Source organism: Battus philenor, unplaced genomic scaffold (assembly GCF_028537555.1).
Source record: "Battus philenor isolate CCGP_79_NKW_IND1 unplaced genomic scaffold, ilBatPhil1.0.hap1 SCAF_24, whole genome shotgun sequence".
NCBI classification, from domain to species: domain Eukaryota; kingdom Metazoa; phylum Arthropoda; class Insecta; order Lepidoptera; family Papilionidae; genus Battus; species Battus philenor.
Genome location: NW_027181687.1, coordinates 11900329 through 11924217, shown reverse-complemented (window position 1 = coordinate 11924217; position 23889 = coordinate 11900329). Strand labels below are relative to the sequence as shown.

Here is a 23889-nt window from a genome sequence, read left to right as displayed (position 1 = left end):
TTATATTAAATTTATGGAATTTTTAAAAAAAAATACATTGTAGGTTATGTTCCTTAGTCTTTGGGGTATTTAGTTCCTGATTCAAACTTGAAAAAAGAACCTGGTCATGCCAATGAGGCTAGAAGAAAGACGTTTCTGTATTGTAAGTTACTGGTAATACTTTGGTTGTAGGCTTTCGTTTTAGAACACCGAGGGACATTGGACTAGAAAAGGTTACTTTAATTTCGGAAATCTGGATAGTCCAGTTGAATTTGACGATTAAATATGATTTTTTGATACCACTCCCTTCAACCAAGATCACTCCCTTTATTAATATATTATTTTCTAATTACAGAACGGTGTCGACATCCGCAATAGTCCGTGAAGTGAAGTGAAGTGTCTGTTAATATGATCAGGACGTATCTGTGAAGTTACCGGTGTCATGTCAAAGTGTTAGAAGAAAAAAAAAAGTAAAACAACAACAAGATGGCGTCGCGAATGACAGTTGTTTTGCTAATGGCGCTAGTCGGCCATGTTTCTTGTCACGTGGCGTTGACGTACCCGCCCGCCAGGAGATTGGACCTCGACTTTCTAGATAATTCTAGAACGAAACCGCCGTGTGGGATGCCAAAAGGTATGTAAATATATTTTTATATTTTCATTATTACGGAAATAGATACTAGACATATTCTGAAGGTTTCTTTCTAGAGCCGGTTGTTTTTAGAGGAAATATCAACACGATGTCTGAAATAGAAGTGTATGTATTGACATTTGATGTATTAGATGTTGTGCTGCTAGCCGGTCTAGGCTTTGAACAGCTTCATCTAAATTGAGCCCGTGGAAACAGAGGTCCACAGACTAAAAACTTTACGCTGGGGATCGTACCTCAGTTACGACGAAGACGTCCACACACGGAGAACTATAACCGTGTAGGTGTATAGTGTAGTGAGTGGGGTGTTGAGTATGCAGCACGAAGCGAGGACTACTCGGCTGTTGGGAGAGACACGGGCCTCTCCGGACCGCCCTCGCTTGAACGCGGGTTAGGCGGACGTGGCCGCCGTGTCATGTGTGGTGAGTAGTGCATGACATGTGCATCGAGACCGCTGGGGCTCGATGTGAGGCGTGTGTCCTGGCGTTGATACGGGGGAGCGAATATTATTTAAATTCCGCTTCAAGGGCGGCGAGAAGCGGAATTTAAATTTGAAGCGAGTGCAAGTGTATGTATCAAGCATAGACCATATTTATAACGATTCAAAAAACTATGAAAACAATGTTTAACTAATAAAAACCATCAGTCAATTACGCATACAAGTATTGTAGTGCGCTCTCTTTCGCACGATGTATATAAGGAATTATATTTCTGTGGGATTCCCCTTTTCGATGCGCCGTTGACGATGTAATGTCTTAAAAATAAAATACTATATAGTAGTTGAGATTTTATACATTTTAACCAAAATTAAAAAAAGGTTGCTGGTCTGTAATCCTACTCCTCCAAGCGTCGTGTACCTCACAACTGAAGATCATGATCCTCTTTTGCTGGTTTATGAATACGTATCTGTTCAGGTCTTCGAAACAACGATAAAACTTGTATGGAGAAGACTTACTAAAGAATATTAACAATAGTATCTTCTAATCAATAATCTACAAAAATATCGCAATGTTCGAAGACTAAGGTCTTTGACCAATGTGTGTTGCCGGTGATGACACGGATACGAGACGTGGTAACTTACGACAGATCTCATGAGAAGGCTCACGGTCAAACAGAGAGCAATGGAGAGAACTATGCTAGGAGTTTAGATATGTGATCCGCAGAAGAAGCAAGATCACAGACGTAGGTCTAAGAATTGCCCATCTGAAATGGCAGCGGGCAAGGTACATTGTCCGTGCAACCCATAACCCTTGGGGCTTGTTCTAGAACACTCTAGACTAATTTCCTATAGAGGAAATCCTCTCGGTACACGTTTTATGGTTACACCGAACACCGTAACAGATGGGTATACATAGTCCGTTACATATATTCCAAGGAGGATCAGGATTCTCAGCAGTGAGGAATAAGACGCTGGGAGATGGAAGATTACTTCAAGCCGGCAACATGTATTTCTTCGTCAGTGATATAATGCTTCTGTTCTTCCTACTTCTGAGTAAGAAAAGGACCAATATTTAGCCACTTCCGCACATGCAGTGGTAGTCGTGCAACAAAGTGCACCGCCCGCCGATTCTAATTTTGAAAATGTTTTTTGTTACTATATTACATAGATTGTATGTCAGATATTATATGGTACAATCACTATATGATTGGCTGCAAATGAGATACACATTCACTTGTTTAAATCTTTGATATATATAACTGATCACCCTGTAGATATGATTATTTTTTTAATTACCATGCTTTCGTCTGAAAATCGTACCTAACTCGCAGTACAGCGCTTCCATTTTATAATTCTAGATGTCTTCCCTCCTGGACCATGCCTCGTGGGCTTGATGAGTAGAATTTCCTAAAATCCGTTCTTAGCCGTTTTCTACTTGGTTAAATAATTATTCCTACCAAATTTTAACTCTCTCCGCTACATAGTTTCTAAGATTTCATGATGTTTATATATAAGTATGCAGTTATTTTATAATTTAAAAAAAAAACATTTAACTGTACAAATAAAATACGTTGCACTTCATGCGACATATAAGAATTAAACAAAAAAACTGTTTATGCCCGCACGATCAAGGAATGTAGCATAGAGGATATCATATAACAAGAAAAAGAAAGTGTTATGATATTGACAGCGTGTCATATGTAACTGGAAAATGGTATATGTATAATATCTCTTTTAAATATCCACGAATTATTTAAAACAGTTTTAAATACATGACAAAACATTTAAATATCACTATAAAAGATAAATGCTTGTCTATGTTACATGTAAATTAATAAAATACAACTTAAAATCAATTAAGTATTTTAATTGACTAAAACATGTTCTGAATTTATAACTGTATTTCAAGTTTTTTCATATAGCAGTCGTGGCCGAGTGGTTAAGGCGTCTGACTCGAAATCAGATTCCCTCTGGGAGCGTAGGTTCGAATCCTACCGGCTGCGAAACTTTTTTATGCTTTTTTTTCATTAAATATGTTTTATTTCCCTTGGTGTTCATAATATGACGAACACTACAGATGCATTCATTTTTATAAATTTACTTATGATTTGTGGAAGGTTCAAAAAATTTCAATTTTCACTACATACAATTTATAATGCTTGCATTTTATATATTGTTTTATGTATTTCGTATTTCGAATGGCTTGCATATGTCTTTTGCTCTCAGCCCGTAAACACCCACTACAGTTATACCCCGCTTTACGCGAGGGATACGTTCCAAAAAAAACGCGTTAACTGAAATTCGCGTATAACGAGGTTTATGATTAAACATAGTCAAAAATAATTACAAAAAAATACAAATCATTTTAGTCAATCACTTTAATTCTAGGAACACTTTATAACGAAAAATACAACTATTGTCTTTTGGGTAACGTTTTGTTTATGTTCTTGTAAAATACGTTCATAACACCCAACACTGTTGGGGATTGGGATCCCGCGACCATAGAGAAGTTGATGACTACATTATATTTATACGCACTCTTTCGCGTAATTCGAGGCATTTGAGCGCGAAATTTGCAATTCGCGTTATAGTGAAACCGCGTATAACGGGGTCGCGTAAAGCGGGGTATTACTGTACATCTAAGTCCTTCCCTAAAGATATCTATGGGTGATATACCAATCGCCACGTTGAGTTGTATATCCCAGTGTGATATGGTATGCAGAGGACGCTCCTGCTCATCTTTTGGAAACTTTCTGAACAGTAGCAATCCTTTATAAGTGTGAATTACATATAAGACGATCTTAAAGTTCAGTTTCCCACCGTTGGGCAATCACTCGGCTCGGAAATATAATCAACAGGGGTGTACAAAATATGTTTACATTAAATACAATAATGTATTTTGATTTTTCATTTATTTATTATGTTTCAAATTGATTATTAACCTTCGTACTTCATTCTCTTTGTTTATTTTTTCTTGATAATTTAAAAACTTTTATGTATATAAAATAATGTGTGTCTGCCTGTATTCGATACAAAAATCATATTTCCACCACCGTTAAAATTTAGTAAATTATTGAATATGTCCCTATGAAGGCTTTTGAAGTATCAAAACTGTTTTTTTAAATAATATTCTTTTCGTTTAAAAAAAAAAAACTCACTACATTATTTTAAAAACCAAATGATTTCTTAGTTTAAGTAACAAGTTACGTCTAAAGCCTTCAAATATAATGTCGTAATGTTTATGAACGCAAGCTGCACAGGAAATTGTTTTTTTTTTATGTTTCCTGCACAGGAAACCTTTTCGTAACTTTAGTCACAGATAATAAAACATGCTTAAGATTATTCATCTTAAAGGATATTTATATACATGACAAAGAAATATAATTTTGAATTTAATCTACAAGATTATTAGTTATAATTTAATAACTTTGAGGTGAATTTATATCACATTTGCTGCCTATGTACACACAAGTAAGAAAAGGTGTTTTTCATAAATCAGGTTACACATATTAATAATTCTTGTCAGAATTTGCTAGAGGCTTCTGTCTGTTGCATTCCAATATGGATTTACAGTGATCATTTTATACAGGGTGATTAAAACTATGTGTAATAATTTAAAGATTTTTATTAACAAATGAGCTACAAATTCACCTTTAATACTTATAATAAATATACACAATCTTTCTGTATACAGTTGTAATGCACACCGCGATCGCCTACCCACCAGCCAAGTGTGGCGATTATGGTATATCCCCAAAAGATAAACGTTGAAACATTGACAACCTCAAAATCTTGTTCTTTTTAAACGGTTTTATTTAGTTCGACCCGTACGGAATTTATTTGGGTCAAAATTAGAAATTGAAATTTTAGCACCTTCCCGTTGTCAGATTGATCCGAAATTTGGTACACACATTTAATTTTGATGACAATACAATATAATAAAATCAATTACATTATAAATCTAAGATGGCCGCCGATACAAAATGGCGGATTACATATTTTTCCTTAACCCCCTCAATATGGGTAAAGGGCTACACTAGTAAAACACGATGATTATGACAAAATTTAAAATTCAAGATGGACTCCGTTTCAATATGGCGGACTAGGTACATATTTTTCCACAACCACCACAATATGGGTATCAAAAAACCGTTTAACTTAAAAGTTCTTTAAATGTATTTATTTTCTATTAATGCAAAAAATCAAGGTATATTAGTCTTACAGTGTTATTTTTGGTTTTAAAATTTAATTATATTATTTACGGGTTACAAAATCGATGAAATCACACACAGCCATCGCTATTGAAATTTGTTTATTTATTACAATAACTTTTTGAACTTTAAACAGATGTTCATAACCGCAATATATCCGTTAAACATATTTTATTCGTATATCAATATAAGAAGCCATTACATATTCAGCGTGTACGAACATCGGTGTGTTGAAGAGTTAATCTTATCGACGAATTATACTCTAAAATGTTTTTTTATCCGCCATAATAAATATCGTTGTCGATCCTTCTAGATCAGTGCTTCCTAACATGAGGTCCATGCCCCAAAGTGGGCAATTCGAAAGTGGACTCGACAGGAATTTAACCCTTTCGTTTTAATATAAAAATATATATGTAACATAAGGGTGTGTAAGAATTTTAGGTAAAGATACATGACATATAAAAGGTTTAAAAAATACAGTTCCAGATAGAAGCGTTGTTGAAGTTTCTTCTGCCACTTCTCTCAGCCCTATCGCTTTCCGAAATGGCAGTACTGATATTAGCCAGACAGTAGCAACTGGTTAAGCAGAGGTTCATTCCTCCTAAAGCCCGATAAATAGGTTTTATCGATGAATGACATTTCATGCTGAGATCCTCTCGTTGGAACCCTTGAACACTCCAAGTGGAATTTGCCGAAGCGATATAAGAGTTCTGAAGCTTCACAGCCCGGTAAAATAGTAGTACAGTACCATTCATGACATTCGGACATTCGGCTAATTTCGGCTTCGTAGAGCACTATCTCTGTCCCACACTACCTATGTAACCTTTTGTCAGTCGTCGTATTTCGTGCGACAGTGATAACGCTATACGAAGCCGAAATTAGCCGATTGTGTCTTTCCAAAGGTCGATGTGCAATATCTATCGCCGGGTACTGTATGTAGCGGCCCGTATGCTCAAACTTAAATGATCTGCATATAACATCTTTAACAGCATGATTTATTTACATCGAAGCGGTCCAGATAATAAATTCACTATATAGCCATGAACAATGTCTTGTTTGATAGCTTAAATGTCAATAAATTAAATACTAATTGCAATTTTCGCAAAAATATACAAAGAGAAATTTTAGAAGCGATAGATATATTTTTTATCCTTTATACAAAGTACCTTTGCATCTTAAGCGAAGACTAGGTCTACCATGCTATATGCTTAAAGAAACCTATTAACTCTTGTCTTAAAGACTCCCGAGTTATAATTGTCTGGAAATAATGACGCCGGCAGGTTCTTCCACTCCTTGGCTGTTCGTACTGTAAAAGTACTAACAAAAAGCTTAGTAGATGGAAAGAATTTGTTTGTACGGATGTCGCGAATCCGTGCGTCTTGTTCTGTGGTAGAAGAAAGGAGATGGAGAAATTATTAGTTGTAATTCCGTACGCACACTCTTCTAAATGCAGTCTGTAGAATACAGGTAATAGTGAAACTTTGAAAATCTTCAGAATGATTAAGATCTGTCTAGCAGTCTGATTCTGGAACGTGCTTTTAAAGCAGAATTTTATGATCATTTTTCTAAATTATAATAGGGAGGGAGAGGAGTTGTAGGTGATGAAATGAATGCATTGAAAGGTTTCTTTAAACATGTTCCGTGAGTCTTGAGCGTCTTATCTAACTTAAGTTATAATGGTTATAAAACTATATATATTAAAGCAGAGTTCCCCAAACTTTTTTGTGTCGTAGACCCCTTGCCATGTTTCTCCGTGTTGGGTAGACCCCCTACTTACCTGACATTGATTTCCTTTAAATTTCTAACTGTAGTGAAATTTAGCGTTAAAAACTTAAAGTAAAAACACATGTTAATTAATACATTTATTAAATGAATTTAAATTAAAACTACTCAAAATAAAATTTTGTATCTCTTATGTAAAATATACGTAACATTAAATAAACTATATATAAAATAACATAAGCAATAAGTCAATATTTTTAGTGAGAAGGATGAACCTGATGCTTTAATAATAAATTATCAATATTTGGCGTCAATTTTATAAGGGTTAATCTTAAATCTCCTCGGCTAATGATGTCCAGTCTGTGGACCCCGATTTTCATTTCATGGACCCCCAAATTTTTTTTCGCTGATGTAGACCCGTTGCAGGTTGTCATAGACTCCTAGGGGTCGATATAGACCACTTTAGGAATCACTGTAGTAAAGAAATGCGCGCGCATTTCTCGTAAATCTGGGTCTGATTTGTTGACCTTTCATCCAAGAGACCGTGTGGCCTAATGGATAAGGCGTCGGACTTCGGATCCGAAGATTGCAGGTTCGAGTCCTGTCACGGTCGGTTAAATTTTTTTTTAGTTTTTTACCCCCTTTTATTTTAAATTATTTGAACTTATTTACTTATAGCTTTATAAGAGTTAATAGAGAATTTTAAAAACGAATTAAAGAGATTCAATAAGATTGCATAAAGTTTAATAAAAACTCTATTTTAGTTCACGTTTATGTCATATTTTAACAGTCAAATATATGTACATAAAATATATTTTCGAAAAAAAAATTGATTTATTTTGCCCCATATAATATATACCACACCTATCTATATATATAAAAATAATTGTTTGTCTGTATAAATCGTAAACAATGCATTTTATCATGTGATTGACCTTAAGCAAAGTTGTGCATGGACCCACGAAGGTTTCTTAGTTAGTACGATCAATTTTCGACAGATGGCGGCACTTTCACTAACGAATTTCATATATTGCCGTGACAGTTCATCACATAGAGGAACTATACTAGCGGTTCATCATGTCCGACTCACATAATTAAAATAAAAATAAAAAACTGGCCAAACTAAATATCTTATTTGTTAAATTCCACGCGGACAAAGTCACAGGACACAGCTAGTATACGTATATTCTTTCGTTAAAGACTTTGTTGAATATCTTCGAAACTTCGTGACATTGATATACTATATATTTAAGTGCATATTAGAATAGAACTTTATTGGTTGCAATTTTGTTAATTCTTTTGAGAAGAATTGCAATATAACTTATTGTTGATTCTTATTTTGTAGCAGGCAATCGCTAGCGACATCTATAATAAGTCCGAAAACACTATCGCGTTTTATTTTTAATACACTGTTGTTACTTTTGGACACTAGATGGCGTTTATTACAATTAACTTATTTCATGTTTAAATTTTTTTGATATCTAACGTGTTGCTAAAAATATAAAATTGGTATATAATATACAGTATTGAGTCCGCCATTATATAATTGGTAAAAAAAGAATTTATAAATAATTATAAACATTATAATTAATAACAAAAGCTACTGAAATAGAAAAAATTAGTTATTTGTAACTTTTTATTGTTTCAGGAACATTAAAAACGTCATTTCTGGCTGGTTCAACATTTACAGTACATTGGCATTTGGCATATGCGCATAAAGTAAGTGATTGCTAATTTTCATAGTTTATATATAAGCCCGGCTAGCTCAGTCGGTAGAGCATGAGACTCTTAATCTCAGGGTCGTGGGTTCGAGCCCCACGTTGGGCGTATCTTTTTTTATAATTTATATCTTTCTTCAGGGTGGCTTCAGTTTGAGGATTTTGGATGATTTAGAGCGACCGGTTTTGGACCTTACTCCGAGAGCCGGAGGGACTGAATTCGTACGTGATGACGTCACGTAAGTTGAAATTTGTTTAAGTTATTTCATTAATCATATAAGCTTCTTCATATACACATACATAACAAACGACATTACTTTTCGGTCTCCCTAATATTTTCTGGCGTGTACAATAGAGAATATATTATATAAATAAAAGTAAATGTTAAAAATAAATTACTTTGTTATTATTTTCAGAGCGCAGAAGTACGAGGTACGACTACCTAGCGACTTTACATGCGAGAACTGCACGCTGCAGCTGCAACGGGAGGCAGGGGAGTGGGGGCCGACGTACCGTTTTTGGTCATGCGCTGACATCGACATAGTTCAGCGTTAGTATTCTTCTGGATTTAGTTCTGTTCTGAGATACGATGTAAGAAGAAACTTGTTCCTCATTTTAGACATATAACGTTCACTGCTGAACATATACCTCAGCCAGGTGTCATAAAGTCGCAATATCTGTCATCATAAGAGACAAATGAAATATATTTTTATAATATATCACAGTTTATTTATATATTTATGGGCAGGTAACCGTGTTCAAGTGTATAGAATCAAAAGATTTCAAACAGGATCGGTTAGAACTGGTCTACATCCTGGTCTATCCGCCAAGAAGTTTGATGATGTCCTGTGCGTTTGCCAATCCATGGTCTCCGGTCCAGAACTTTAAGACCTCATCGGTCATGTATCGCGCTATATTCTGCTCATTACCACTTCAAATTGTCAATCCTTCTGTGTAGGTTCTTTAGTTCTCCTACAAATCTTCTTACTCCTACTTCGACCTCGTAGAGTAATCCTGATCATACAATCCATGACTCGTTGAGTGATTTCGAGCTTTTCACTCAGGTTTCTGTGCCAGACTTCACTGGCTACATACATTGATCGTAGACTTTCGACTTTAGGAACTGGGATATTGGACGAGAAAGACATGGTTTCCTGAACGCTGCCCATTCGAATGGGGTTTGATGATTAAATATAATTTATTTATATCATCATTATCAAGTCAAATGATTGACGCAAACAGCGAGGCATATGCCTCTCCTAAAGATCGCAATGATGACCAGTCCTGCGCTGCCCGAATCCAGCGACTCTCTGCGGCCTTAATTATGTCATCAGTTCACCTTTGCTTTGTTAAAGAGGGGATATCTTCTGGATGGATACAAGATACCCTGCCCTCTGTGGGAAGGATAGGGTCATGTGGGATTCCTACCCATTGAAACTCCATCGGTGTTCGTTCTCCTCTTCCATACCTTCGGAGGGGATCTCCTACGGAACTTTCAGCTGCCCAGTACTGTGCTAAGACACATCCTGCGAGGAAGCTGTGCCTCTCCGAGCATCCTCGCTGTAACGCAGCAACACAGGATCACTTCTCGTCACTGCCCCTCTCCAGTTGGCATTAAGTAGACTGTGAAAATCTCCATCCTCAACACCCGTGAACCAGATACCTATTACGACAGGCAGGAGATACCTTTGCACAATATTAGTGAACCAGGTCTACCCACGCCGCATCTACTGGATCGTGATAGCTTCACTGGAAACTCTTTTATTGACATATTTTAGTTTATGTAAATCATATATTAACAAACGTAATTTTATACAGGTAAGAAGTTCCACGAGACGTGTTCTGGCCATGGGTTCCACATCCTGGGTCGCTGCAAGTGTCACAAGGCGCACTCAGGTTCGCGCTGTCAATTCGCGGACGAATGTGCTGAGGATGGTGAATGTGGTCTCCGTGGGAAGTGTCTGGACATCAACGCAACGGAATCTCCCACCAAGATGTGCTACTGTCCCCACGGATTCTACGGGAAAGGCTGCAACAAGAGTGAGTTTATACCAGATACCATATTTTTGGGTTTCGAAGAGGAAATCTTGTAGATAGAGACAAGATACTAAGTGTGCAGAACCAATGCCGAAAAGGTGATGATATAATGTTCACCTATCTGATATCCCTATTACTTGTATCCTTGCTAGACCTTCTACGACAGGTGTTGGTTCCTTCGCAGGTGCCCCTCAATACTGTGCCAATGAACACCCCGGAGGAAAGATAAAGATAAAATACCTTTATTCAACATTGGAACTTTTAACAGAACTCTTATATACCGTCAAATCATTATTTATTTATTTTTCAATCTTCTTTATATCTGACTCTACTCTGCTTCCCAAGGTGTTATGTTTTTAGAAGAAGCAGGAAGAAACTCCACAACATCACATCTTTCAATACAGATGTATACATATACACTTTATCAGATATAGCCTAAATGAAATCAAAACAATCAGGCGACATCACTGCCAAGGATTCTTGTCATTTAGATATTCATTTGTTAAATAATAAGCTTTTTACATCAATTTAATATTTGTAAATAGGTAGGTAGTCCAATAATGTTTTGCGGAATTTTATTAAAAAAAATCTGATTCCGTTTATTACATGCGAATTAGAGACTTTTTGCAGTTGAAACTTTTTTCATCCTTTATGAAAAAGAGACGTAGTTTTCTATAAGAATCTATGTTTGTTAAAACATGAAAAACGTGATATAAATGGTGATGAATAGATTCATGTTTGCATTAAGCGATGTTGGATGATTAATTTTTAATATATAGAAAATAATTTCGTCTGCAGAATCTCCATGGAAGGACAAGACGGTCGACCTATCTCTCTACACCAAGAAGGAGTTGTCCAAACAGTTCGCGTTGTACTGGCGTGTCCTGAAGGATTCTGCTGAAGTGGAATTCATCATGATGGTCAACGGAACATCTTACGCTGGTCTGATTTTATTATAATAACAATACAATTCTTAGCAGCTTATAAAGTTATTTGAAGCGCAATAGAAGATCAATCCCTGCAAGCACTGGAAACTGACTAAAATACAATGTCATTGGTCGCCATTTTGAAAAATTACTAGAAGTGTTGCCATATATTTTCTCGAAGTACCTACACAATGTGCAGTGGTAGACTAGTTATTAAATACTGAGACTTTAGATCGTAGGTCGCGTGGTACATTCCCGGGATACAATCTTATATAATTCACACTTTGTGCATTAGTTATAGAATTGCTAATTATATACAAGTTTCCAGAGGATGGACAGCAGCATCCTCTGCGTACCATAATACCACAGTACCATCGCTAACCTAACTGCCAGGATTATGATATACGCCAATACCTCACTTTGCGTCGTGGTTACGTACCAAAAAAATACGACCCAAATTGAAACGCCGCAAAGTGAATTAATATTTTCTATAGCGAATTTTTTTCACTCCTACTAAAAATCTAAGGGTTCGTGTATTAATACGGACACGTGTACCTATGTGACATTTTATCAGTCGTTGTATTTAGTGCGACAGAGATAACGCTCTACGAAGCCGAAATTGTCTCTTTCCAAAGGTCGATGTGCAATATTTATCGCCGGGTACAGTATCATATGTTCACCAACACCGCTATTGTAATATGAAAAGTTATTTCCAACAATAACCTAATGAACTTAAGTTATTTTAATATTTATCCAGGTATTGGATGGAGGCCGCGTGGTCTGAATAAACAGTGCAAGAATTTTCCAGTTCTTGGACCGCCTCCTGATCAATCTAGTAAGTGAGCTTAAGTTTTACTAAGTTGTAAATACTTTCTGAAATTTAATAAAAAGAAGTGATAACAATATCAAGTGTGAGCAAAACTGTGATCAAAAAGTAAGACGACTTTGTTAATAAATTATTTATTTATTTTTAAATCAATTTATGAAATTGATTTAAAAATTCAAAGTAATCTCTGTCCGATAAAACGCACGCCTTTTTTTCTAAAAAAAGTGATTTTGGAACCAATCGAGATTTACCGCACTTGACAAAATTGAAACCTTTGACAAAAAAACATGTTAACTCGGAGATAATTAAATCTTTTTACAAACATACGCCAAATGTTATAGATAGTCCTACCAACCTAGGAAAAGAAATCTACCTGCCATCCTAATGCCCGGGAGTTTTAAATGACAATTTCATCTTACTATTTGATCAAAGTATATTTTATAATCCTAAGAATCTGTTAATAAGCAAGAAATTAATTAATCCTGATTTACGTCATTGAGCATAACAAATCATTTTGTTTCTAGAAGTTTCTAAACAAGTTTTCACTGCCCAATTCCAGCTAGCACATTAAAACCAGAACCTTTACCCGAACCAGAACCGAAGTCTGAACCGGAGGCGAGTCCGGAACCTAAATCTGAGCCAGAACCTAAATCCGAACCTGAACCCAGTCCGGAACCTAAATCCGAACCGGAACCCAGTCCGGAGCCGAAATCCGAACCGGAACCCAGTCCGGAGCCGAAATCCGAACCAGAACCGACATCTGAACCGAAATCAGAACCTGTTTCCGAACCGGAGCCGAAGGCAGAACCAAAAGCGAATCTGGAATTTAATAGCAAAGCTGATTTAATAGCTGTTTTAGAAAATGATAACAGGAACAAACGAGTTGCGATGCATTCTTTGGATGGATTGGACTTCAAGAACTTGGGCAATGACGTCACAGTCAAAACCAGTGTCTCCTACAAAATATCCAGCTCCAAAGGTAAGCTGTCTTCTACTTCTTCTTTTCAGCTGATAGACATCCAAACCGTAGCCACGATGAGCTGTTTTGCACTGCCCGTGTCCAGCGACTTCCTTCTGCTTTAATTGTGTCATCGACCCACCTAGCAAGATGCCTGTATATGACGCGCCTATCATGATCAAGACTAAAGAAACATTGGGCCTCCACAGCTGTCGGCTGCTACCAACATAAAATATATTTTGTTGATAGTGGTAAATTGAAGTAGCAATTTACAAGCCGTATAGGAGTAAAACGTCAATTCACAAGGTGTGTGTTGTTAAGGTTGTTAAAAGCCTCTGGGTCCTGGCCGACTCCTACTAGTCCTAGGCCAGCCCTTCCAGTAATAGATGAGGTGTGGTAGAAATGATGATGAGACTCATTCACAATTCATTCTTCAATAATAGACTTGCCCAAAGACTTAAGGTTTTTCTTAGTTGTAACTAGACATCTTGGTCGTGCGTTCTTGTTAAAGGAATTCGGTCTGGCCTTTTCTATTCCGCCTTCTCTCTATTGAATGAAATCAGTAAAATCGTTCTTAATTTAAACCTTAAATGGAAAGAAGAATTAATTCATATATAACACCGTGTAAAAGTAAAGTGAATTTGTATATATAATGTAAATTTCTTATTTATTCTTCCAAATCAATTTCGTCCCTTTCAAAGTAATCCCTGTCTGTTAAAACACACTTTTGCGAACGCTTTTCCGTGACTTTTTCTCTTTTCAACCCAGGGGGTAAGGGTTTCCCCGACACATATCCAAATGACAAAAAAAAACTGAAAAATTAATTCTTCTTTTGTTGTCTCTTGTTCCAGGAAGAAAAAAAAGAGCAGCACAAGAACAAGACCGTGAGTGTTCTTCACGTATATATACACAGCACAAGCTAACACCCACTACAGTGCTAATAAAACACAAGCATCGCACGACAGCACACAGCTCACGATAAACTTCGTCGATATCCTAACACTGCAGAAGTTATCTTTATAAATATGATTTCGCATGGTCGCATTGTTTTTACAGATACCGATACATCAAAAAATCAAAATTATCCTAATCCCGTATCCGTCACGACCCCTGTACCAGAACCGACTGCAGAACCGAATTCTGTACCGGACCCGACCGTAGAACCTAAGTTAGAAGTGAACTCTACACCTAAACCTAGAACAAAATCTAAATTTATACCTAAGTCAAAGCAATTGAACCTTAAACCCAAACCTAGCCCTACCGTTCAACCGAAACTAGAATCGGAACCGGAATCTTCACCCGAACCCAAATTTGAACCACAGCCATTCCCTGAACCAAACGCCGAACCAACTCCTGAACCTTCACCTGAACCTGAACCTACATCTGAACCGAAATCAGAACCTGAACCAACATCTGAACCAAAATCCGAACCTGAACCAATATCTGAACCAAAATCCGAACCTGAACCTACATCTGAACCAAAATCCGAACCTGAACCTACATCTGAACCAAAATCAGAACCTGAACCAACATCTGAACCAAAATCAGAACCTGAACCAACATCTGAACCAAAATCAAAACCTGAACCTTCCTCTGAACCTAATTCCTTACCCGAACCAATATCAGAACCTAAATCTGCACCCGAACCAGTATCTGAACCTAAATCCGTACCTGAACCTATTTCTGAACCTACATCCATACCCGAACCTGTGTCCGAACCAGAATCTACTTCAGAACCAAGGTCAGAACCTGAACCATCATCAGAACCGAAAGCAGAACCAGAACCTGAACCCAAATCCGAACCATTGCCCTCTCCGGAACCAAAACCTGAACCCGAACCTACTTCCGAACCCGAACCCACTTCCGAACCTGAACCCACCTCCGAACCAGAACCAGAATCCACCGAGGAAGAAGAGATGGAGAACTTGCTTGTGAAGGGACTCAGAGAAGAATCAGGTATTGTATTGGCTTTGCATCTGTATATATGCAATATTTGTGTATTGTATAAATAATTTATGCGCTAATATAATGTGTGTTCAGATGTTTTAATAAGATCTTAATGATCCTAACATATATGTATTTTACAACAACTATTATTAAAATATGTAAATGATATTTTTTATTTATTTAATATGAATACATCAAAATGCATGATTACTGTTGATTATGCGCTGGGCTTGGCAGGCCTGTCACATTGATTTATACGTATATATGTATATATATTAATCTGTATTAATTAAAACAAACAAATGCATCGGTTGCCAAACAGTGAATCTGTGTAAGAAAGTGATTTTGTATGCGTATTCAACCGTTTGTGTAGACGAGAGTTTGTGTGAGTATTTGTAACATAATTTGAATGTTACAATATGTTTACAATTTTACTAAAATTGTTACAAACAATTTATACTATTTCTTTTTTTTTAACCTGGTAATTTTATATCTTAAAAACGGCGTCTTTATTTGTCGCTTCCTAACTCACAACGAAGCATAACATCGCAGCAAAACCATCTCTGGTTCTATCAGCTTTCGCTTCTATTTCGCTTGTTTACGCCCTTCCAGGTTCAAGCTGACTTCTGTTCTCCTTCTTTCCCTATCTCCGTTTGTTTCCTTTTCTCTTCTCTGTGTTTTAATTTTCTAATTTTCAACTCTTTTAATTTTCTTCTTCGACTAATTAATTTTATATAGTGTAAAATATATTCCGGTTTTAGTGTTTTTTTGTTATGTACATAATAAACTAATTTAGTTCAGTCAATCAACGAGCTGTGGAGAGGGAGATGATTGGAATTCTCCTACGGAATCGAATGAGAAATGTAGAGATTCAGAGCCTAGTGGAATAGCAAGTCGAAGTAGCAGTAGGTAGGCTACAGAGCGCGCAAAAAATGGCTTTTGGGGATTTAAAGTTCTGGAAGGGAGACTAGGAGCTGGTGGATGCGCTGTGGATAGCCCCCCCACTAGATGGACCAACGATAGTTAAAGTCATGGGAAGTCCCTGGGTGCAGACAGCGATAAACCCATCACTCCAGGGGCGGTCTATGCAATGGGCTATCAGCTGATATGATGATGATAAAATGACCTCTCCATTAATTTTTGGGATTAGAGATGTACTTGCATTGTATCATTAGTACAGAAACACTCCGATTTGTAGAATAAAAACAAATATTTAAGAGCGAGAGAACACGTCCGCACCGTGCAAACGACAGATAGAAACTGACATTTTGTCACCATGTAAACACATCTGTAGTTCGTTACCTTTAAATAGATAAGTTGTGCGTTTTGTAGTTATTAAGGCTGATAAATATTAATTTTTACATCGACTTCATTGGATTTGTTATAAATATTTTTCTTTTCTTTTTTGTATTCCGTATAGATTGTAATCATATCTATCATCTAATATTAACAAGTTCTGTTACATTTGTGTCTATTTAAAGATGGGATGTTTCTTAACATTTACCTAAAGTGTTTGGCTAAAGAGGTAGGGAATCCACTTCTATAAATGAAGTGTTTTTAGTAAAATACGGCACCTGAAATTTCATTTTTCTAAGTTTCACCTTTTTTCGTTGACACACGACGCTACACTTTTTTGCGATCACCGTGTAAATATTAGTTTGCAAAAGATAAACCCTCTCTAAACATATAAATATTTTGTTTTTCTTTTTAATAATAACGAAAATTAAAATTAATATATGATTTCTTTAACGTTTGGGTAATGATTGATCTACAGGATGATTGGTTATATATGTCAAAATTTTAAAGCTTTTTTCTGATAAAATCAGTCATACATTGAGGTTTTTGAAGCTTTTATATATATAACCATCTGTATACAACCTGTATAAACACATGCGTCATTTAAATATATATACGTATAGTTTGAATATTCCATCTCTGTTAATATACATATATAAGTACACTCACCGGCGTATATTTAAAAATGGAAGATATATATATTTTCAGGTTATTTCCCTGACCACGAGTATGCACCAAAATTCGACTTCAACGGTATGGACTGTACCGACCTGGTGATTGGAACAGCGAGGGGAAATTATCACCGCGTTCTTGATTATTATACGAGAGACAGGTGATTATATATTAATGTATTAATAATAATTAACATGGCCATAGACGAGGTCTCATTGGCGAATATAAAGCGCAACGAATCCGCTGGCTTGGTCACTTGGAGCGAATGGGAGCGGGTCGGAGCGAGAAGGAAGCGTACCTGGAAAAACCGAGGGGTCGAAGGCCAGTGTGTAGACCCAGGTATCGCTGGATCGATCGCGGTGAGGCAGACTTGCGCGAATTGAATGTCAGCCAATGGCAGACGATGGCGCAAGATAGAGGAAGTGGAAGTCTCTCGCTTTGGAGGCCAAGACGCACTTTGGGTCACTGAGCCAGCGGAGTAAGTAAGCATAAACGAGGTCAAAGTGGCGGATAGTCGGAAGCCGTGGCGTTTTTGGACTATTTTAATGATTTACAGTGATGAATTATTGAGTAATCAAATGATAGGTCACACAGAACAGATTTCCTCTGGAGCCTTAAGGTTCTAAAGTGTAGATCTTACTGAATATCATTGCTATAGTACTTCTCTTATTTGTACTGTAATACATAGCTAAGTGTTCCAATTCAGTACAGTAAAAGCTTTTTATTCGTAGGATACATGTTCTATAAATATTCCGCGAATATGGAATGGTAACTTATATAGGATTTTAGAGAACACGTTCCTACGTGACAAAATAAAAAAAAAGCAAAAATGTAGAAATATCAATGTAGTTTAAGTTCATAAACATTTTGATTATTTATCTTTAGGCTTGAAAATTGGTTTGAAGAATTTTGTACTTTTCTCTTGTTTGGCTGTTTTTAAAGGCTCCTTCAATTCTGACTGACACGCACCAGTCGCATTAGCGATTTGTCTGTTAACAATAAGACTTAGTTCTACAGACGGATCAATGTTCATAAAGAAATCGCAAATAGTATTTGCAATTTTTAAACCTGCACTAAGATTTCTCAAATTCAATATCATGTTTCCGTCGCTTGTTGAAGCCTCTCGTTCAATGCGCTGTGAATTTAACATTTTAACATAACTTTTTTTGGTCTATTTGACGGCATTTGCAAAGGATATTGGGCTGGATACCTATTGGAATCCTTTAATTACTATGTATGTACTTATTAGATCCGCGAATAGTGAAAACGTGAATGAAGAAGGTTTTACTGTATCCTCCTACACCCCCCAAATTTTTAAATTCAAAAATGTAATGTTCAGCCCAATGATATTTTATGTTATTTTTCTTTTCTAACTCAAACTTGCAGATCAACACCTCGCGTTGACACGTTCTGGGGTGGACACGATGACGTCACAGCCGCTTCCGGCTACGAAGAAAATGGCGTCACTACAATAATGTTTAGGAGGAAAATTAAGGTAAATCGGATTTTCCATTTTATGACGACACACTTTTCCTTTTTATTTTAGTATCACAAATATTTTACCTTAAAGCTAGAAGGTAAAGTCTATTTGTTGGTAGGCTTCCCGAATAGTGGAGAAATCTATGCTCGGAAATCCGCTACGAGATCAGAAACAGTGGCAGTGCACATTGCTCGTGTAACCGAAGGGTGTTGGGGCCGAAAGATACTGGATGTATCACGGTGGCAATCTTTGAGGATCATAACATTGGAAACACTAGAACACTACCGTAAATGAAACAAAATGTCTACACTAATACCTTGCTTTGCGTCGTTTCGTTTTGCGTTTTTTTCGAAGTTGCGTCGTTTCTTAATTAGTACTAATTTTCATTGTGCGTCGTTAGATTTTCGAGGTTGCGTTGTTTTGGGTTCGAGTCTTTAATTTTTTTTTCTAAAAGATGGCAACAGTTTTGTTTCTAATTGCGCCATGCCATCAAAACTCGGGGATTCCCTTTCTAACTAAAAATCAACGCAATTTGAATAGTTTTATTTTCACTTTGTTTTGCTAATTTTAGAGTTCAGTTTCAATTACGTAGAGTGTTGTGCTTTTTTTTAAAAAGAAAATAACATATTAGTATAAATTTTTACGTGTTGTTTGTGGTTAGAAAAAAAGTAATTATTTTTCCAATTTATTTATTGAGTTATATTATTTTGGTTTTTTAAATGTTAACTTTGTTCAATTTTCTTTTCAAAAAGTAGTATTTTCGTAACCGTCGTATTTGCGTCGTGTTTTTTTGGAACGTAACCACGACGCAAAGTGAGGTATTGGTGTACATTGTATTTAAACTGTGGGAAGGTTGTTGAACGTATCTTGAGTCTCTTCTGGCTTGTTCATACGCTTCTTTGTTCTTATCTTCTCTTGCTCTGCGTTTAATGTGTTTGAAGTTATGTTGTCAGTCCATTTAGGCTTTGTCTTTGACCTCCGGTTTCCGCGGACTAAAAATTTACGCTGGGTGATCGTACCCCAGTTACAACGAAGACGCACACATGCGAAGGAACTATACCCGTGTAGGTGTATAGTGTAGTGAATGAGGTGTAGTGTAAGTTATGCGAAGTGAGGACTCTTTGTTGGGCGGGAGCGACACGGGCCTCTCCAGACCGCCTTTGCTTGAACGCAGGTTAGGCGGGCGCGGCCGCCTTATCGTGGGTATAAGTGTGATGAATGTTCGGTGCATTATACCTGACGGGGGCTCGATGTGAGGCGCATGTTCTGACGTCGAAACGGTGAGCGGAATTTATTTAAATTCCGCTTTAAGGGCGGCAAGAAGTGTCGACTGCTCGAGTGCGTTTTTCGGTATTTATACAGACCTTGTCGAGGTCTATATTGGAGAGGTATGGCGCGAGGGCTTTTAGTTCTTTAGGCGATGGGGACTCGGTATGGGGTTTGCTGTCGTTTATTTTTTGCGTAGTACAACTAGTGGGTGAATGAACCCGCATAGGTCTGCGTGTGGTAGGTACTGTTGGTTGATTAGACGAACCCAATAAAACATTCCGGCTCAGAACGTGAATGTGCCTTTAATTTGAAACTATCACTCTCTTCCAGGCCAAGGAACCAACTGATCATTCTTTTGTGGATGACGTGATGCACGTGATATGGGCTCACGGACAAGAGAAATCACCAAAAGGAGATTTCTACAGACCAGACGAGCTGAAGTACCATGGTCACGGTCAGAGAGGCGTCACGACAATTAACTTCTTCGGTGAGATACAACCTTGAATGTCGTTTCTTTTTTTTAATATCACGTTTTTTTGTAATGGTTTTAAAGGGATGAATACACAGTTTATTTACCTCCAAATATATGGAACATCCTATAATCCAAAATTTTAGAAATGGTAAATTACGTAATGGTAATTTAATTACAAAAAGCATTTACAAAATTCAATTGAAAAAAATAAATAAATTAGTAACATTTATCATATTTAAGAAAAGGACCAATATTTAGCCACTTCTGCACATGCAGTAGTAATCGTGCAACACAGTGCACCGCCCGCCAGCCCGCTGATAAATGCGCATGCGGCAAACAATGCGAATCACACAACCGCCACCGTCAAACCACTCAACACGTGTTTCACCCCTCCACGGGGCATCTTCAGGAGTTATGTTACACCGATTAGTGCCAAACACAGAATGCACTCAGTGTTTGGCACTAATCGGTGGACCACTACTGCATGTGCGGAAGTGGCTAAAAATTGGTCCTTTTCTTACTTAGGATGGACTTCCGCAAAGTAACGCCTAATTCCATTGAATATTTATCATATTGATCATTTTATACAGAGCGATTGGAAGTAGGTGTAAAAGATTTAAAGTTTTTTTTGCTGATATATGCTATACCAGGGGTATGCAACTTTTTTGATAATTTTAAGTTTTTTTTGGGAGGTACAAAAAGTAATTTAAAATAAACATAACATTAATAAATAAAAACAAACGAACATTAAAGTAGAGAAAAACAAATCTACTGAAAATTTTTAATGATAAATAAGGCATTGATACCGGCTGATCAATTTCAGCCGGAATTAACAAAATAGTTATATATACGCAGATTTCTAATCTTGCATCACTTAGTCTTGACCGGTGGTCATTTTTAATAATTTCTAGATTGAAAATAATTGTTTTAAAACATAAATAATGTTCAAATTCAGACAATCCGTCTGACTGATGAAGTTATCGACAAGTGAGTAACTTGAAACAATTATTCACGTGTTAGTATGGACAACCAATTTATTATAATTAATTTTATAACAAGATATTGATGGAAGAAAGTGGAGAAAATAAATTAAATTGTAAAAAATGCTTAGCGAGTCGCATGACCATGTTAAAAGGCCGCAAGTGGCATTTACACCGTCAAAGATTTCATACCTACAATTGATCATCCTGTATAATGATAAGATTCGAGTAAAAGCTCTTGCAACGAAGTCTGCAAGATAAGAAGCTGTAAACGTCAACAGGCTTGCAACAATAATACTGGTAAAGTGTATTCAAGTCTACGTTATTTTAAGTTCCTTCTTTCTTCTTATAGAAGAAACAAAGTCATCAGCAATGGGCGGTCTCCAACCTCTAGAAGATGACAAATGCGGTGGCCAGTGGAAACTGCCAGCGGACTGCGATCCGAAGAACAACACGTGTGAATATCACGCCAAGTGGGAATACCTCGGACAGAAGAGAGGGAAGGACTCTGTTAGATTCACCATCAAAACCAAATACAGCAAGCTCTGGACCGGAATCGGCTTCAGTAATAATAAGAAAATGGTAAGTGTCATATATAAAATACACACACACACACACACACGCACACACATATATATGGCGATTGGATGTATGATTTTTTAATCTATCGACACACACACTCATATATATATATACATATATATATATATAAATAAATATATATATATAAATAAATATATATATATATAAATATATATATATTTATTTGTCTCTTCGCTAATTCATAATAAAGCGCTGTTGATGACAAGCTGTTGAAGTATATATGTAGATATTTAAATATACATATATTATCAGGTAATTTATATTACGTAGTAGCCATTAGTATATTTATATAAGGTGTTTTATATGATTCCTTCTTAATCTCCTCTTAATTAATTAAACAACAGATTAAACCTCTTCCTTTTTAATTTGATTTTACTTTTTCATTTTATTTTTTAAGTTATTGTTTTATGATATTAACTGGTTTCATCTAACTTTATTAATTTATTTATGCATCTTCCAAACGGTTATCTAACAGATAATGGCTTCGAAATTAAATTCTCCGTTACACAAAAAAATTATAAAAAGTTTTTTAAATAAATATATATTCCAAATTGAATTATTTATGGCGATAGAAATATCAAGAGAAGATTACACTAATTTGACAGGAACTGGAATTGAATTCTTCTATGATCGCATTCTTCTGCTTAAAATACCAGTCATACCCTGAATAATGGATCACTCCATAGCGTAAAGGAAGAATCTTTCATGTAACGTGTCATAGCTATTGCTAGAAATGACATTGAGGATCCAATATTAATTCGTATCAACTGCTATCATCATCATTCAGCCAGACAATGTCCACGCATGGACATAGGCCAGATATTTCCAATAGAACATGTTGGAAGCTGTTATCATCTAAAGGTCTACTAGGAACTCCGGTTCTGATTGGTCATCGTGCCAGTTCATGATCTTCACTCCAAAACCTTAAGGCTTTCCTACTGCCATTTCAACTTGCCAATCCATTGGGCTGTTTGATACTTTCGTGATTCTGTTAATTTCCTCAACCATATCTCGTATCTTTTAAAAAACAATTTCGTTCGAAATTATTGAGTACATACAATGCAATTTAAACCATAATATAAATATATAAACCATAATCTTTGATCCCTGTTTAGTAATGTTTTTATTTTTATTTGTTTTTTCATTGTTTGACTATAAATCATAATATGTTCTCAGTAAGATAGTTATAAGGTAACAATTGTAACTAATTTTATATTTCTAAGCTTCTAAGTTTGTACTTTCTTACTGCCTTTTGTTACTGTATACCTCCAATGAAGTAAATAAATAAATAAATAAACCCTATCATGACTGTCTCCGTGGTTAGTTGAAGACTGTGAGGTTTACCACAGCGGCCCGACGTGATATAACCTTTCGTTTCGTCATAGAGCTAAGTCTTTGGATTTAGGCAAGTAAAGGTAGCCCAGTGGTAGAGGACTGATACTTTCGATCCCAGGTCGCGGGTTTGATTAGGATACAGTCTTAAATAATGCACACTTTGTGAATTCATTATATAGGAGTGTCATTGCCCACAAATGAGTTTGCAGAGAGTGGGCGGCAGCGACCTTTGCGTACCAATACCACACTGCGATCGCCAACCCGTCTGCCAAGTATGGCGATATATATTATATATATATATATGTTATATTCCCCCATAGGTATCTTTTTGAGAGTCCTATACCTGGCATTGAGTGCCTATGGAATGAAA

General features: G+C 36.4%; 1 protein-coding gene and 3 non-coding genes across 5 annotated transcripts in view; all 4 read left to right on the top strand.

The window, feature by feature from the left end:
• The first annotated feature begins 445 nt into the window (after window positions 1–445).
• nahoda overlaps window positions 446–23889 on the top strand; it is a 35192-nt gene continuing 11748 nt past the window's right edge. For both annotated transcript variants that reach the window (XM_068768013.1, XM_068768012.1), the window contains exons 1-14: window positions 446–613; window positions 8649–8719; window positions 8860–8957; window positions 9135–9268; window positions 10537–10758; window positions 11554–11697; window positions 12439–12516; window positions 13067–13486; window positions 14317–14349; window positions 14522–15421; window positions 17417–17540; window positions 18767–18875; window positions 20460–20616; window positions 21934–22163. In XM_068768013.1, the coding sequence (XP_068624114.1) occupies window positions 466–613; window positions 8649–8719; window positions 8860–8957; window positions 9135–9268; window positions 10537–10758; window positions 11554–11697; window positions 12439–12516; window positions 13067–13486; window positions 14317–14349; window positions 14522–15421; window positions 17417–17540; window positions 18767–18875; window positions 20460–20616; window positions 21934–22163 (2868 nt within the window). In that variant the 5' untranslated portion in view covers window positions 446–465. The remainder of the gene's footprint in view (window positions 614–8648; window positions 8720–8859; window positions 8958–9134; window positions 9269–10536; window positions 10759–11553; window positions 11698–12438; window positions 12517–13066; window positions 13487–14316; window positions 14350–14521; window positions 15422–17416; window positions 17541–18766; window positions 18876–20459; window positions 20617–21933; window positions 22164–23889) is intronic.
• Window positions 2989–3070, top strand: TRNAS-CGA (transfer RNA serine (anticodon CGA)). Its single transcript has one exon. It is a non-coding gene; the product is annotated as a tRNA-Ser (tRNA).
• Window positions 7541–7613, top strand: TRNAR-UCG (transfer RNA arginine (anticodon UCG)). The gene has a single exon. It is a non-coding gene; the product is annotated as a tRNA-Arg (tRNA).
• On the top strand, window positions 8755–8827 carry TRNAK-CUU (transfer RNA lysine (anticodon CUU)). Its single transcript has one exon. It is a non-coding gene; the product is annotated as a tRNA-Lys (tRNA).